Genomic DNA, 15,409 nt, shown 5'->3' with positions numbered 1-15,409 from the left:
TCTTCAACAGATGGTGCTGGCAGAACTGGACAGCTACGTGTAAGAGAGTGAAACTAGATCATTGTCTAACCCCATACACAAAAGTCAATTTGAAATGTATCAAAGACCTGAATGTAAGTCATGAAAACATAAAACTCTTAGAAAAAAACATAGGCAAAAATCTCTTAGACATAAACATGAGCAACTTCTTCATGAACATATCTCTCTGGGCAAGGGAAACAAAAGCAAAAATGAACAAGTGGGATTATATCAAGCTGAAAAGCTTCTGTACAGCAAAGGACACCATTAATAGAACAAAAGGTACCCTACAGTATGGGAGAATATATTCATAAATGACAGATCCAATAAAGTGTTGACATCCAAAATATATAAAGAGCTCACGCACCTCAACATACAAAAAGCAAATAATCCAATTAAAAAATGGGCAGAGGAGCTGAACAGACAGTTCTCCAAAGAAGAAATTCAGATGGCCAACAGACACATGAAAAGATCCTCCACATTTTTGGTCATCAGAGAAATACAAATTAAAACCACAATGAGATATCATCTCATAGCAGTAAGGATCGCTACCATCCAAAAGACAGACAACAACAAATGTTGGCAAGGTTGTGGAGAAAGGGCAACCCTCCTACACTGCTGGTGGGAATGCAAATTAGTTCAACCATTGTGCAAAGCAGTATGGAGGTTCCTCAAAAAGCTCAAAATAGAAATACCATTTGACCCAGGAATCCCAGTTCTAGGAATTTACCCTAAGAATACAGCAGCCCAGTTTGAAAAAGACAGATGCACCCCTATGTTTATCACAGCACTATTTACAATAGCCAAGAAATGGAAGCAACCTAAGTGTCCATCAATAGATGAATGGATAAAGATGTGGTACATATATACAATGGAATATTATTCAGCCATAAGAAAACAAATCCTACCATTTGCAACAACATGGATGGAGCTAGAGGGTATTATGCTCAGTGAAATAAGCCAGGCGGAGAAAGACAAGTACCAAATGATTTCACTCATATGTGGAGTATAAGAACAAAGAAAAACTGAAGGAACAAAACAGCAGCAGAATCACAGAACCCGAGAATGGACTAACAGTTACCAAAGGGGATGGGACTGGGGAGGATGGGTGGGAAGGGAGGGATAAGGGCAGGGAAAAAGAAAGGGGGCATTACGATTAGCATGTATAATGTAGGGAGGGGGCATGGGGACGGCTGTACAACATAGAGAAGACAAGTAGTGATTCTACAGCATCTTACTACACTGATGGACAGTGACTGTAATGAGGACTGTGGGGGTCACTTGGTGAAGGGGGGAGCCTAGTAAACGTAATGTTCCGCATGTAATTGTAGATTAATGATAACAAAATTTTTTAAAAAAGATAACCGTTTGAAATTTTTCACATTCTACTGGCTTCAGTTTAAAATAGTCAAGAATAAAATGGAATACAGGATTTTAGTTAACTTTGATAATGGCTATTATGTCTTCCCACCACATTAGGGGATTTATCACAGCCCCCACCCCAGCCTGGTCCCTTTTCTCTTAACTCACCTTGGCATTGGCAGTATCAAAAATAGTTTCAATGAGTAGGATATCAACCCCACCATCTAGAAGTCCTGTGGCCTGCTCTTTGTATGCATCAACGAGCTCGTCAAATGCTGCGAAAAATAAATCACACACAGTACCTCAGTCATCAAAATCCTCTGCATGGCAGCACATACCAAGTTCATGTCTGGCACCTGTAAACTATTGCTGGTTTATAAGGCACAGTTTCATAACACCACCTTTTATAAGAAACCAAATAAAGAAATATGGCATGTAGGAATGAGTGAATTTATAGTATTTTTTTAGTTGTGTCACATAGATCAAGATTCAGATTTTAGGCACAGAGAATCTGATTGATTTAGTTTTTTCAGGTGCTGACCTTTTGGCAATGGTAAGTCAGACACCATGAATAACACATTTAAATTTAAATTTCAGATTAAAGAATAATTTTTTAAGTATGTCCTTTGCAATATGTATGATATATGATATCTTATACATAAAAAATTGCTGTTTATTGAAAAAAAAAGAAATATGGCAGTGATGGGAAGTTGAACTAGCAAACAGAACACCGCTGCTCTTAAACACCTGCCACACGGACTCCACGGCCAGGCTGGGGGTGGGAATGCATGAGTGGGAAGGCGTGTGACTTCCTGGGCCTTATTTTCTGCATCTTTAAAATAGTCATACTTTGCAGGGGTGGTTTCAATCAATTAAGGCCTGAGTTTGAGGAGTAACTATAGAAACACAGCACACTGATTTGGAAACATCACAGGCCAAGCCACATTCTCTCATAGTCTCTGTGGCAAACAGCTACAGTTCTATCAGTTTTGCTCCTGCCCTGTGACACCTACTCTGTCAGAGAGGAAACCTGTGTGATGGTCAATTTCAGTCTCAAACAAAAGTGTTCAATTACTCCTAGGGAAAACTTTTATTAGAAGCATCCTGAGTTGCCTATTTCCATTTGAAAAGTCACCCATCTCCCCATTTTACCTCCCAACCAAAAAATAAAAAATGCCCAGAAAATCAATAGAGAAGCCTAACAGGACATTTATGCTTGCTGTATGAGCATACTTCATCTTACACAGCACAAACAAAAGGGAACCTCAGCTCCTCACCATGACGCCCAGACCACAGAGAGTGCATGGGCAACGCATAGGCCCAGAACGAGCGATCCCCCTGGGGAAAAAGTGTGCTGTCACTGCATAGAAGGTTCTGTAAGCAAAAACCTAGAACCTGTACTTGCCTGAACTTGTCATCTATACAATGCTTCACCATACACTGTATCACTGTTATTCAGCTCTGACAGTTTAGTTCTTTTTGTTTCTGTAGTCTTGATGCTTAAGACCTAGATTTTTAGATTTTTCATAAAATCTCAACACAAGTATGTTTATATATACTAGTAATAATGTTTACAATGCTAGTATGCTTACATAGTTTGCACTGCTTTCTAACAAACAGGATGAGGGTATAGTGGGTTATTCTATAATACACCAAGGCCTGGTGTCCATATTTGTTCAACTTCTCAATTTAAAGCCTTATTTTGATTGGTCTTATTTCCACAGCTGATAAAGAAACTAACACAACACACATACACTTGAAAGCAAGCTGAAAATAATAGTAATAATATTAACAGCTAACTTTTTATTTAGATGTTTACTATATTCCAAGGACTGTTCTAAGCCTTTTATGTGGATCAAGTCACAATAACCCTGAGACAGATCCTGTTTTAGCCACATTTTACAGATTCATAGGTTACTGAAACAGGTACTTGCCCAGGATCAGTGACTACATATGAAAAATACTCACTAATATTCCTGTAATCCGGTCTCTCTACAGATGGGGACACAGAGAGTGTCTTGTTAGTTGGACCAAGAGCCCCTGCCACAAACCTCTTAATTCCTTTGGGAAGAGAAAAACAAATGTGAAATCACTAAACCCTTTTGTTGTGAACCAATAGGGTACAAGATTTTCCTGAAAACACAGGTCTATAATCCTTTGTCTGTAACTCTGAAATACAAAAAGCACAAAAGCCAAATTTTTTTCTTAATTCATTTAACAACGAACATGACCTCTCTTGAACCAATAAGAGGCTACTTGTAGTCTTTAACCCACTTAGTGGGTTGGTTCATAGATTTCGCTGCAAATATGTTTGATTATGGGGGCTATCCCAGATCCCACTAGGAAAATTATGAATTATAGATGATATGCACATATCATCACCACAACAATAAAAAAACAATTCTCACTTATCTGGCTTCAAAGCATTTCAGCAAGTAATCCTCTTCTATGACTATAATTTATGTTTGGACAAATTATCTCTCTCCCTATTCTTAAGCAAGCTTGAAGACCCTGAATTTAACCTAGGTTTTATATAAGCTCCTCACAGTAGCAATCAACTTGAAATGCTCTCCCATATTGTATTGCAGGCCCTTTACTGGGGGAAAACAGTAAGTCAGGATTAATGATTACAAAGCCTAAAATTAAAGTATGAAGCAGATGAATTCTCACTTTAGTAACTCATTCTTCAATAACCTCCCCTCTAGACTAGGCTTCTAGAAGAGCCTGAGAAGTTGTGTTCCTTTATGTTTCAGAACAGTAACTCGGACTACATTGCTCATGCCTTTGGTGATTTTAGCAGCTCAATAACCTGGGTTATGCTTTATAATTTAACTGGAAAAGACTACCAACTAGTTGATAACCCAGCCTTTGAACAGGTTACAGGCCCAAATACTCTTTATTATCCACAAAGCTGAACAATAATGTGGGTATAAGATAAATGTCCTCATCTTTCCCAGCTTTAGCCAGTTCAACACCCTCTGACCTGCAACTCTGCTTGGGGTAAGAGTGCATGCATTTCCAAGGAGTTAAACATTACTTCTCAGAAGCACAGTTCCTATAAGTTGCTTGTCTTTCTTAGGATGCTGTGTCTAGCTTCCTAACAATTTTGCTTCACATCTTTGCTGTGGGCAATAATTTCACATTTCCAAATCTTAAGGGGCTCCATATAGTTCTTCTATTCCTTTCCTCCCTTAAAGCCTCCCCACCAGCTGCTCCTCAAGTGTTCTAATGGCGTTCAGCCAGGCAATTAGTTATTTAGGGGAGGCACTTTTCAAGTTTCAGGCAAGACTGAATCTAATGCCACACTCTACTGTGTGCTACACAGAATATTTAAGGGCATTAGTGATATGAAGTGGAAATGGCTCAAAAGGCATTACCTCTTAACCTAAATAAGCCAATCACGGGGATGAGGGTTGCTTTAAAGGGATAAGATCAAATATCGTAATAATAACACCCAAAATAACCAGAACAGTCAACTGCTGCCCTAATAACCTGATGATGAGCTTTCAAAGGGAGAAAAATCATTTTAGCCATAAATACTCAATAAAGCTATGGTCCTAGCTACAAAGTCAGGGTATAATCCCCAGGAAAACAAACAAAATAAAGCCTGAGCCCATGGCCCACAAGGGCAGAGTCACTGCTTGACTAGGAATGGCAGAGAAGTTACCTATAATCAAGTCAAACAGTAGCCACAGTGTCACCAGCAGGTCAAATGTCATGGGAGGAAAAAGCACCATAGAAACAGCACATTATAGGTGACAGTGTCAAAGGAATCATCTTTGCAGAGAAGGGAGAAAAACATTCCTGACCTGTTTGGAAGGTGACCTCCTCAGCAGCTCTTCTGGCTGCCACTGCAGAGCACTTGTTCATCCGGTAGGCCTGATACATGAACCACAAACGTTAGCAGCCAGTCCTCCTCTTCCTCCTCACACTAAATAAGGCATTCATGACCTGCTAAGTCCCAGTTTTATTCAGTAGTGAAGTATAGAGTGAATTAATCTGATATCTGAGTGAAATCTTAGCCAAAAAGGCCTATCAGCTGCCCCAGCCTTAAAGGCAGCAGGAAAGGCAAGTCTTTGGGAACGGCTTTTAGGTTCCTCCCCCAAACCATGAGCTAGCTGGTAAAAAGGGCAATCTCTAGACATCTGGTGTACCAGACAATAAGCTGCTGCAGTTAAATATTCTGAGGATTAGGAAAAAGCACCAGCTTCAGAGACAGGATACCGAGTTCCAGTCCCTCCCTGCTGCCTGGGAAGTTCTCTTAGCAACTTCTGCCCTGACTTCTTTCACCAAACGATGGGTGGAATCAGTGGTTCTGAACTTTCAGTGGATTATTAAACTCTTGAGAATTTGGGGAAGGGCCACAAACCCTCTCATGAGGAAATAAAATGCAAGTATGCACAAACACACAAAGTACTGCCTACAATTTAAAAAGAGCCTCCTGAAGCCCTTCCACAGACAGGTGGTCCTAGACTTGTGAACTTCAAGATCCCTTCTAATGGTAAGATCCTACGTGCTGTGGATCTTCATATTTAGTCATTAAGAAACCAGAATATCCTACAATAGGGACTGGGAAGCCTAATCTCCCAGGGCAGATTGAGGTTGTGCCACTTTTTATAAATAAAGTTTTATTGGAATACAGTCAAGACCACTCATTTACAAATTGCCTATTGCCGCCTTTGCACTATAATGACAGAGCGGAGTCATTGCAACAGACAGTGGATATAGCCAACAAAATCTGGAATTTTTACTGCAAACTTCTGCCCGAAAAATACCCAAAAATAACTGCAAGAAAATTTCATTTTCCTTTGATAACCAAAAAGGAACATGATCTCACAAAGCCCACTATCATGAGAAAGATCAATGCTGGAGCAAATGGGACTCCCAACATGAAAGCAGAGGCACATATCTGCAAAAATCGCACATGCAAATGGGGACTTGCATCTACTATGCATTTCATCACTAACATTTTACAAAATTTGCATATGGAAGCATCATGCTGATTAAAAAGAAACCAATTCCTTCATCCTATACCCACTAGGATGGCTACTAACAAAATAAAACAAAACCAAAAAACTAAGATAACAAGTGTTAGCAAATATGTGAAAAAACTGGAATACTTGTTCACTGTTAGTGTGAATATAAAAAGGTGCAGCCCCAGAAAACAGCATGGTGATTTCTCAAAAAAATTTTTTTGATTTTTCAAAAAAATTAAACATAGAATTACCATATGATAAAGCAAGTCCAGTTCTCAGTATATACTCAAAGGTAACAGAAACAGGACAGAGATTATCTGTGCACCCAGGGTCACAGCAGAATTTTTCACAACAGACAAAGGGTGGAATCAACCCAAGTAGCCACAACAAATGAATGGATAAACAAACTGTAGTCTATCCATATAATGGAGTATTATTCAGCTTTAAAAAGGAAGAAAATTCTGATACATGCTACAACATGCATGGATCATTAAACTAAGTGAAATAAGCCAGTCACAAGTGGACAGATATTGTACCACTTAGAGGAAGTACTTAAGAGGGATCAAATTCATAGAGGCAGAAAGTAGAATGGTGGTTTTTAGTGGGTGGGAAGGAGGGGAGAATGGAAAGTTATTTTTTACTGGGTATACAGTTTCAGTTTTGCAAGATAAAAAATTCTGTGGACAGACGGTGGTAATGACTGCACAACAATGTGACTGTACTTATAGCCAAGGAACTGTACACTTAAAAATGGTTAAGATGGTAAATTTCATGTTACATGTATTTTGTCATAATTTTAAAAAAAAAGGAAAGCAAATCTGCCATCCAATACATAAAAAGGTCTCACAAAACTGCACATACAGCCACATTATGCCTTTATCTACTGCCACTGCATAGTAAGTATCACTTGTATTTGACTATTACTTGCCCATAAAGGAAACCAGTTGGAAGATGAATGGGCTGCTGTTTTCATGAGCAAAAGAGAGTCAAGCCACCTTCCTCACCTGACCACAAACAATAGATAATTAGGCATCAGCCTGAATCTGCAGTTTGGGGAGTTTCCTCATGGCAACTACCAATGCAGCAAATGCTCATGAACATCTTAGATACAAGGAAAAATGGAATTCTTACCAAGTGTTCGAGGCCATAGTCAGCTTGGGCAATATTAGTGCTGCTGAAAGTATTTGTTTCAATGATATCTGCCCCAGCCAGCAAGTAATCCTTTAACAAAAGATACTAATGTCAATGCTACAAGTTTTAGAATCCTTGTCCCCCAAAGTAAACATGTCTTTTCATTATAATCACCACCACCAGACACCTTTTGATCAGTTTCAAGTTATAAGGCACTGCACCAGAGGCTAGCAATTCAGAAAGATGAAAGGATTTCACAGAAATGAGGTGTCAAACAAACAGACACAGAATCTGAATTCAGACAAAGTTCACATGCTCAGTTGTATAAACTCAATCATGTTCCTCATGAGTTTCAGCTTCCTCATTTGAAAGTATAACCCTACTTCCCAGGCTACATGATGACACAAATAATATATCAAGTGTTGGCACACGATGCACTCTCCCTGCTTCAGCACCATCTGACCCGCCTCCTCCAGCACCCTAACACCTTGGGGATCTCCATTCTGACCGAGTTGTTCCAGTCCCTAACTCCTAGTCCCTCTGAGCCATATCTGCACTCTTACTAGAACCTTGAGCACCTTGCTACCCTCCTGTTCTCCCTGTTTGAAAACTTTCTTCCTCATTTCATTCTTTAGACACCATCTCAACCTCAATCTGATGAACATTCTGGAATCTCCCAAGTCCCTTGGTTTTCCAATAGTGAGTAAACCCAACCCCTCCTAAGCTGATAAACACTGTTTGCAGAAGAACTGGGAAATGAAAATCAAGATTTACACAACATGGACAGATCTCTAAAAGTATTGAGTACAAAAACTAAACTGTTTACTATGTAAAGCATAACACCATTAAGTTTAAAGCATATATATAAATACAAACAGTACTACAGTTTTCTACAGATATACATGTATAATGTTAAGTGGTTATCTCTGGGATAGAAATTTGGAATAGTGGTCAAAAGGGAATTTATTCTTATCTTTGAGTTTTATTTTATAAGAACAAATTAATTTTTTCAAAATAGAGCAAGAAAAACTGAAAACAACCTGAATGTCTAGGAATAAGATTAGCTAAGTAACTAATGAAAATACTCATGGAATAGATTATTAATTATTAAAACAATGTTTCAGAATATTTGATGCTCATGCTATCCAGGTAAAAAAATGTAAATCATAAAACAGTATGAAGTGGTTTTTATTTTCTATTATACTTTTCGATATTATCTAACTAGACTTTTTTATTTTTACGAACACATACTATCTTTATAATTAGAGAGAAAATATTTCTAAATGCCCAGTTATTTTCTCCAATTTTGTATAGATTTGAAAATTTCCATCATACAAAATTTAAAAGCTATTTTTTCTGATTCTTCATCCTCTCTCACCACCTTCTTTCCTGGCTCAATATCACACTCATGGGCTCTGGATATGATGTCCCTCAAATTCCACATCTGTTCTCATCAGTTTTAAAAATGTGTGATCTGAAGAAAGCTACTTAATTTCTTTGCACCTCAGTTCTCTTCTGGAGAAAGCTATAAAGAATTAAAGGAGGACATTAAAGACAGCATTACTAGAGGCTAACAAATGTTTTTAATATTGTTTGGTATAGGTCTCTGCCTATCGATAGTGATGCTATGGGACAGGAATGCCTCAGGCACTCACCCATACGACAAAGCATTTTCCCAGTGGAGACAATATTGTGGCTAGACTGGCCCTCAGTAAACAACAGCTTATAGAAGGACAGAATGAAAATAAAAGAAGCTGGGGACACTTTACCTTATGGATTTGGTAAATGATATCAGGTTGAGTTATACTTAAGATGTCATTGTTGCCTTTTAGGGGCCTGGCATGATCTTTAAATTCTTGACCTCGGAAGTCTTCTTCAGTTAGCTTATGCCGCTGGATCATAGTCCCCATCCCTCCATCCAGCACCATAATCCTCTCCCGCAGAATGGCTTCGACCTCGTCCTGAAGGGTTTTCTTCATACCTGCTTTAATGAAAGTGAAAATCTGATTTTAAAAATGAAATGGGAAAAAGGTGTGTAAGGAGGGAGCTTACAGTAATTTAAAGCAATTCCTAATGGGGAGTAAATGTACTCATAAAAGATACACTCATAACTCTAAAGAATTAGAAAAATGCTGCCTCAACATTTTTTCACTAAGTTGTAACAGTGCTTGATGCAATAAGAGACTGTACACAGCACAATTACTGGTGAAGGACCGAGACAAGGTTACGGGTAGGCTACAGCCCTTCCTGCTTCCGAGATGAAGGCAACAGGCAGCAGTGAGCCAAGTGATACAAGGCCAGGCCAGGCCAGGCCGCGGAGGACAGTCTCCAGGGCTCTGTTAATTCGGTGTGCATGCTCTTAGTAGAGAGATTCAGCAGGATAATTGAAAACCATCAATAATTCCAAACTGCCACTTAAATTGTTACCTTTGACAGCATTCCCGACCCATTGCCAGAACTAACAGCCTACACACAGAGTCTCACTCACCTCTCCTCCATCTCTGACATAACTGGCTAAGCCCCTGCTACTTCTCAACTCTCCCCACATCCTTGACGTCTTCTAAATCCCAGCCCTGAAAACCCCCAGTGCCTACTCCTTCCATCCCTATATTCTGGTTTCCAAGAACTACTGGAAAGCCACCACTCGCTGACTGGATCACTGGACATTCCCAATGTTGAGCCTCTCCCTTGGGTCACCTTTTCTTGGCTATCTGCAACATTCCCATGTCTGCTGTCCCAAACCTCTGCTTTCTTTTGGCACCAAAGCTTCTCACCTTTTTACTGTACAGTTGATTTTACCTCAACCTGTACAAAGTGCTCCACTGGGAGCACCTCTGATTCACCCCTCTCCACCTTAAAATCCTCCCATGGCTTGGCTCACTCTCTTTCTCCTTCCCTCAATGCCCAAGGAAGGCACATGGTCCCCCCACACAAACACCTCCCACTGAGCGCCCCACCACCCTCCCCCTCCAGTAGTTACACCTCACACCCCCCAATCCTTAGCTTCTTGATGTGGCTTCCTTCTCTACTGCGCTACTGAGATCATTTTCTAAAACCATCAAACACCTTCTAATCATCAAAAATGCTTGGTTCCCATCTCAAATCCAGATTTCAAACTGCCCCTCAATCTAAGATTCAAAACCAAACTTGCCTCATTCCCTGTCTGATCTCCCTATTTCTGTGAATGGCATCACCCTTCCCAGAAAGCTGACCTGAAAACCTCAGTATTATCTAACTCCTTGTTTTCCCTGTAACCAACATTAATTCAGATCTCAAGCCCTACAGATTTTATCTCAAGCCCTACAGATTTGGCCCCCAGAATGCCTTTCACACTAATCCCACCCTCCATCCATAGCGCCAACCCTTCCTTCAAGTCTCACTACACATCCTCACCATCACAAATCCTCTCTGAGCCTCAGTTTGCATCCATGAAAACAAAGATGGTAACATCTGCTCTACCCACTGCACATAGTTGTCTTACAGGCTAAATGAGATGACAGATGTGAAGATGCTTTGTAAACAATCAAAGCAGGACCTCCATGTCCTACAAAAGAGATCACCAGCTCCACTGTACCTGGTAACTCATGTTCTAGTCCATCCAATGCACCATGACCACATTAATCTCCATAAAGAACAATTCTAAATCAGGTACTTCCCCTACTCAAACACCTTCAATAGCTCCCCACTGCCTACCAAAGTTACTACAAGTTACTCAAAACAAATCACAGTGACACCAACTTGTTTTGTCAATATTTCCTTCTGTGCTCTCTGAAAAAGGAGCAAAGCTTGAGGCAAACAGAGCTGGCTCTAAGCTCTCTGAGCTCCTTGAAGGATATGACTGTCTAGATCCAAATCATCTTTATCCCTAGCAACACCAAGGATGGTACCTGGCACCTAATGTTCAATACATATTTCCTTAACTGAGATGGCAAAAAAGTAGGGGTTACTGAAAATCCAAACCAGTAATGTATGACTACTTGTAAGCTGACATTGGTTGCCAATGTACAACCCTGCCCTGTCCTACTATCCAGAGTCTCAAACACACAATATGGAAAGAGGAGCTGAATGGTGGCTACAGAGATATTTTACCAGAATCACACCAAGCAGGCTTCAGGAAAGCTGCTCCAGTAACCTGCAAGGCAAATTCGTCAACATCTGGTTTCTTTCCCAAAGAGCATGACATTTATTTCATGGTGTACTGTTCCTTTCCAAAGCCAACTCATTGTTTTTTGAGCTTGCAGGTGAGAGAAAACACTCCCTGAAAAAGGAACAAAGTGAAAGTCCAATGATCTGATCGTTAATACTGTAAGTACCAAAGGAAAAAAGATCACTTCTTGGGCAATGTGAAGAAAGGCAGGGCTTAATGAGACATGTAAAAATAGAAAGACTGGTAGGCATCAGGCAGTGGTCCAGTCATTTCAAGCTGAAGACACCACAACAAAATCAGGTAAAGGCATTAATTAGGATACCCATGATGTAACTGTCTTATCAGCTAATAAGCACCGAGAGCTTGATATGATTAAGTTACTGGTAAAAGGATGAGAAAAAACAAGAAATCTAGGTTTTAGTCCCACCTCCCACAAGGAAGTATGGGGTTTTGAACAAGACTTTGTGTGTCGCAAAATGAGGAAATAATCAGCCTTGCCTTTGTCACAGGAACTGTGATAATAAAATGACATGATGTGGTTGACGGGATATTTCAGATGTTAAGAGCTGGACCTCTCAGATCATGCAAGTCATGAAATGAGACATGCTTAACTGCTCCTCTTATGTCATCATTGTCACACAGCTAATAAGTGGAGCTAAGATGGAAGCTCTAAAGATTGTGTTCTATATACTGCAAATTCCAGTGGGCCATGAAGAACATCATGTAAGCCTAAAGCTCTCAGCCCTGTTCGTAACGGGGAAGGTGGCAGGAATGTTGGCTTTGTAAATGAACATCAGTCTGGCAGAAAGAAGACAATAAGTGAAACAATTAAATGGAGTTCCAAATGGGGAATGAGTGGAGAAAAATTTTAAACTTTAACCTATATGCACGACTGAATTCCATTCTTCTTACACAGATATTGCTGCAATTCCATTCTGAAATGAGATCATGTGAGCTTAATAGTAATTAAATCACCAGACTGGTGGAAGCACAGTATAGATCATGCATTTACAATTTAATTTTTAAAAGTATTCAAACCCTCTGGGGAGAAAAATGCACTTTTCCACAATAAAATATGTCTTTTGGAATCAGCAGAATAGCCAATCATATTATTTATGTCTTTCTCAACCTAATGTATACATTTTCAGTGGAGACAGGAAGAAGAAAGAAGAAATTAACATAACAACATAAGAAATGCCCTTATCTTCTCCCACGTGATTCATTTGATCAGTGTTGCTTTGGCATCTCTCTGCAAATCTGACAGTAGAATGTGCCTCTACTCCTACTCCCATTTCCATAAAAAAAATCTAAGCATTCTTTCATGGGGCCCCTACTGCATCCACTTTTCAATGTAGAAATGTAAACTGTTTTCAGTCTTTAAGACAGTTTATTATTTACCATAAAACAACCCTGCCCCCCCCCCAGGAATTCCACTTCTAGGAATTTACCCTAAGAATGCAGCACTCCAGTTTGAAAAAGACAGATGCACCCCTATGTTTATCGCTGCACTGTTTACAACAGCCAAGATATGGAAGCAACCTAAATGTCCATCAGTAGATGAATGGATAAAGAAGATGTGGTACATATACACAATGGAATATTACGCAGCCATAAGAAAAAAACAGATCCTACCATTCGCAACAACATGGATGGAGCTAGAGGGTATTATGCTCAGTGAAATAAGCCAAGCGGAGAAGGACAAGTACCAAATGATTTCACTCATATGTGGAGTATAAGAACAAAGGAAAACTGAAGGAACAGAACAGCAGCAGAATCACAGAACCCAAGAATGGACTAATAGTTAGCAAAAGGAAAGGGACTGGGGACGATGGGTGGGAAGGGAGGGATAAGGGCGGGGAAAAAGAAAGAAGGCATTACGATTAGCATGTATAGTGTGTAGGGGACACAGAGAGGGCTGCGCAACACAGAGAAGACAAGTAGTGATTTTACAGCATCTTACTACACAGATGGACAGTGACTGTGAAGGGGTATGTGGGGGGGACTTGGTGAAGGGGGGAACCTAGTAAACATAATGTTCTTTCTGTAATTGTAGATTAATGATACCAAAAAAAAAAAAAAAAAACCCTGCCCCCACACAAATTCCGAGATTTTGTTAAGTGCTCATCATATATGCAAGAGATCAGTTTTTAAAATTGTAAACATCTTATTGTTTTAGGAGAAAGTTGACAAACTTATTCTATAATTTATGTAGATGGACAAAAGTCCAGAAAGAGCTAAACTAACTTTGAAAAAGTAGAAAGAGTTTATTTGGCCCATCAAATAGAATATACCACAAAACTTTATCATAAAATAAGTAAAGTGATAGAATATTTTTACTACTTAGAATAGGGAAAGACTTCATAAGACTCAAAAAGCCCAATCTATAACGTTAAAAAAATAATAAATGAATTTGACTACATAAAACTAAGGATTAGACAAAGTAATAAACAGAGTATGGATTGGAGGAAGATTTTGCAATGTCTACAAGTGAAAGGGACTAAAATCTGTAACAGACAAGGAACTCATACAAATCAATATGAAATCAAATAGAACATGGGCAAAAGATATGAATAGGCACATCTAGGATGGGGAAAACAATAACCAAGTATATGAAGAGAAGCTCAACCTCATTTTCTATCAGACAAGAATTAAGACAATATCAATTTACATCCCATATCTGGGTGATAATTAGAAGATTGTATAATACCAAAGAAAATCTGAAAGAAAATAATACCAAGCTTGTTGGAACATAGATACAGCCATTCTGGAGGGCAGCCTAACAGGACTCAGTAAAATCAAGCACATGGAAAACTGAGCAGTCTCACTCCTGCACATATTTCCCAAAATCTCACACAGATCCATAGAGAACATAAAAGAGGATGTCTGTAGGAGTGGCAAGTTGTAGACAACCTTGGGAAATGGCAAAGTAAAATGTAGAGGGCGTTCATATGGAATACTATGCGTGGTAACCAGATATAACACTATACTGCTGTTTGTAAGGACAGAATATTGAGTGAAAAAGTTAGAAATGGTTAGCTACCAAGATACTATTTACATAAATTAAAAATACAAGCATACACAGACTAGAGTACAAGGAAACATACAAATACATGGAAATAAGCTGATGAGAGCTGGAAACTTGTGAACAGAAAAGAGGTAAGTGGGAACACATCAGAAATAAATATGAAAGAATTGCATGGATTGAAAACAAAACTCCTCTGCAACTGAGGCCATTAAAAATCCATTGCTTCCATATAAATCAAGTTTAAAAATCAAATGAATATTCATATTTGAACTGACTGTGTATAGTTCATAATGCATTAACAAAACCGAAAGCTTCTGTGATGACTCCCCTTGCACTGTTCACCATGTAACTTATTCACTATGTAAGAATTTGTACTCCATGTAAGAATTTGTTCGTTATGCATCAGAAGATTGGAGACTGACGAAAATTAGGCTTGGGGTGGATTAATGATTGTGCATTGAGTATTGACCCCCCTATACAGAAATTTATTGTGGTTAACAACTATTTGATCAATAAATATGAGAGATGCCCTCACAATATATATATGTGTATGTGTATATATATATATAAACACACTTCCAAATGTAAAATAAATAAGTAACCGGGATGTAATGTATAGCATAAGGAATATAGTCAAAATATTGTAACAACTTGGTATGGTGATACCTGGTACCTAGAAATATCATGTATATAAATGTTGAGTCGCTGTGTTGTACACCTGAAACTAATGTAATGCAATGCTGTTGTCAA

At 39.0% G+C, this 15,409-nt stretch overlaps 1 protein-coding gene across 6 annotated transcripts in view; it reads right to left on the bottom strand.

The window, feature by feature from the left end:
* The window catches only part of MTR (5-methyltetrahydrofolate-homocysteine methyltransferase), a 190,365-nt gene that overhangs the window by 169,437 nt on the left and 5,519 nt on the right, over window positions 1-15,409 (bottom strand). For 3 of the 6 annotated variants that reach the window (XM_057505753.1, XM_036919332.2, XM_036919334.2), the window contains exons 2-6: window positions 9,257-9,471; window positions 7,488-7,577; window positions 5,190-5,259; window positions 3,349-3,441; window positions 1,549-1,655 (exon numbers count right to left, since the gene is read on the bottom strand). In XM_057505753.1, coding sequence (XP_057361736.1) covers window positions 1,549-1,655; window positions 3,349-3,441; window positions 5,190-5,259; window positions 7,488-7,577; window positions 9,257-9,471 — 575 coding nt within the window. Of the gene's footprint in view, window positions 1-1,548; window positions 1,656-3,348; window positions 3,442-5,189; window positions 5,260-7,487; window positions 7,578-9,256; window positions 9,472-11,576; window positions 11,748-15,409 lie in introns of those variants that run through there. The other 3 variants (XR_008998859.1, XM_057505752.1, XM_036919333.2) reach the window with 2 other exon arrangements.

The sequence above is a fragment of the Manis pentadactyla genome, chromosome 8 (genome assembly GCF_030020395.1).
Source record: "Manis pentadactyla isolate mManPen7 chromosome 8, mManPen7.hap1, whole genome shotgun sequence".
Taxonomy (NCBI): Eukaryota; Metazoa; Chordata; class Mammalia; order Pholidota; family Manidae; genus Manis; species Manis pentadactyla.
This window is presented reverse-complemented; position numbering and strand designations above follow the sequence as displayed.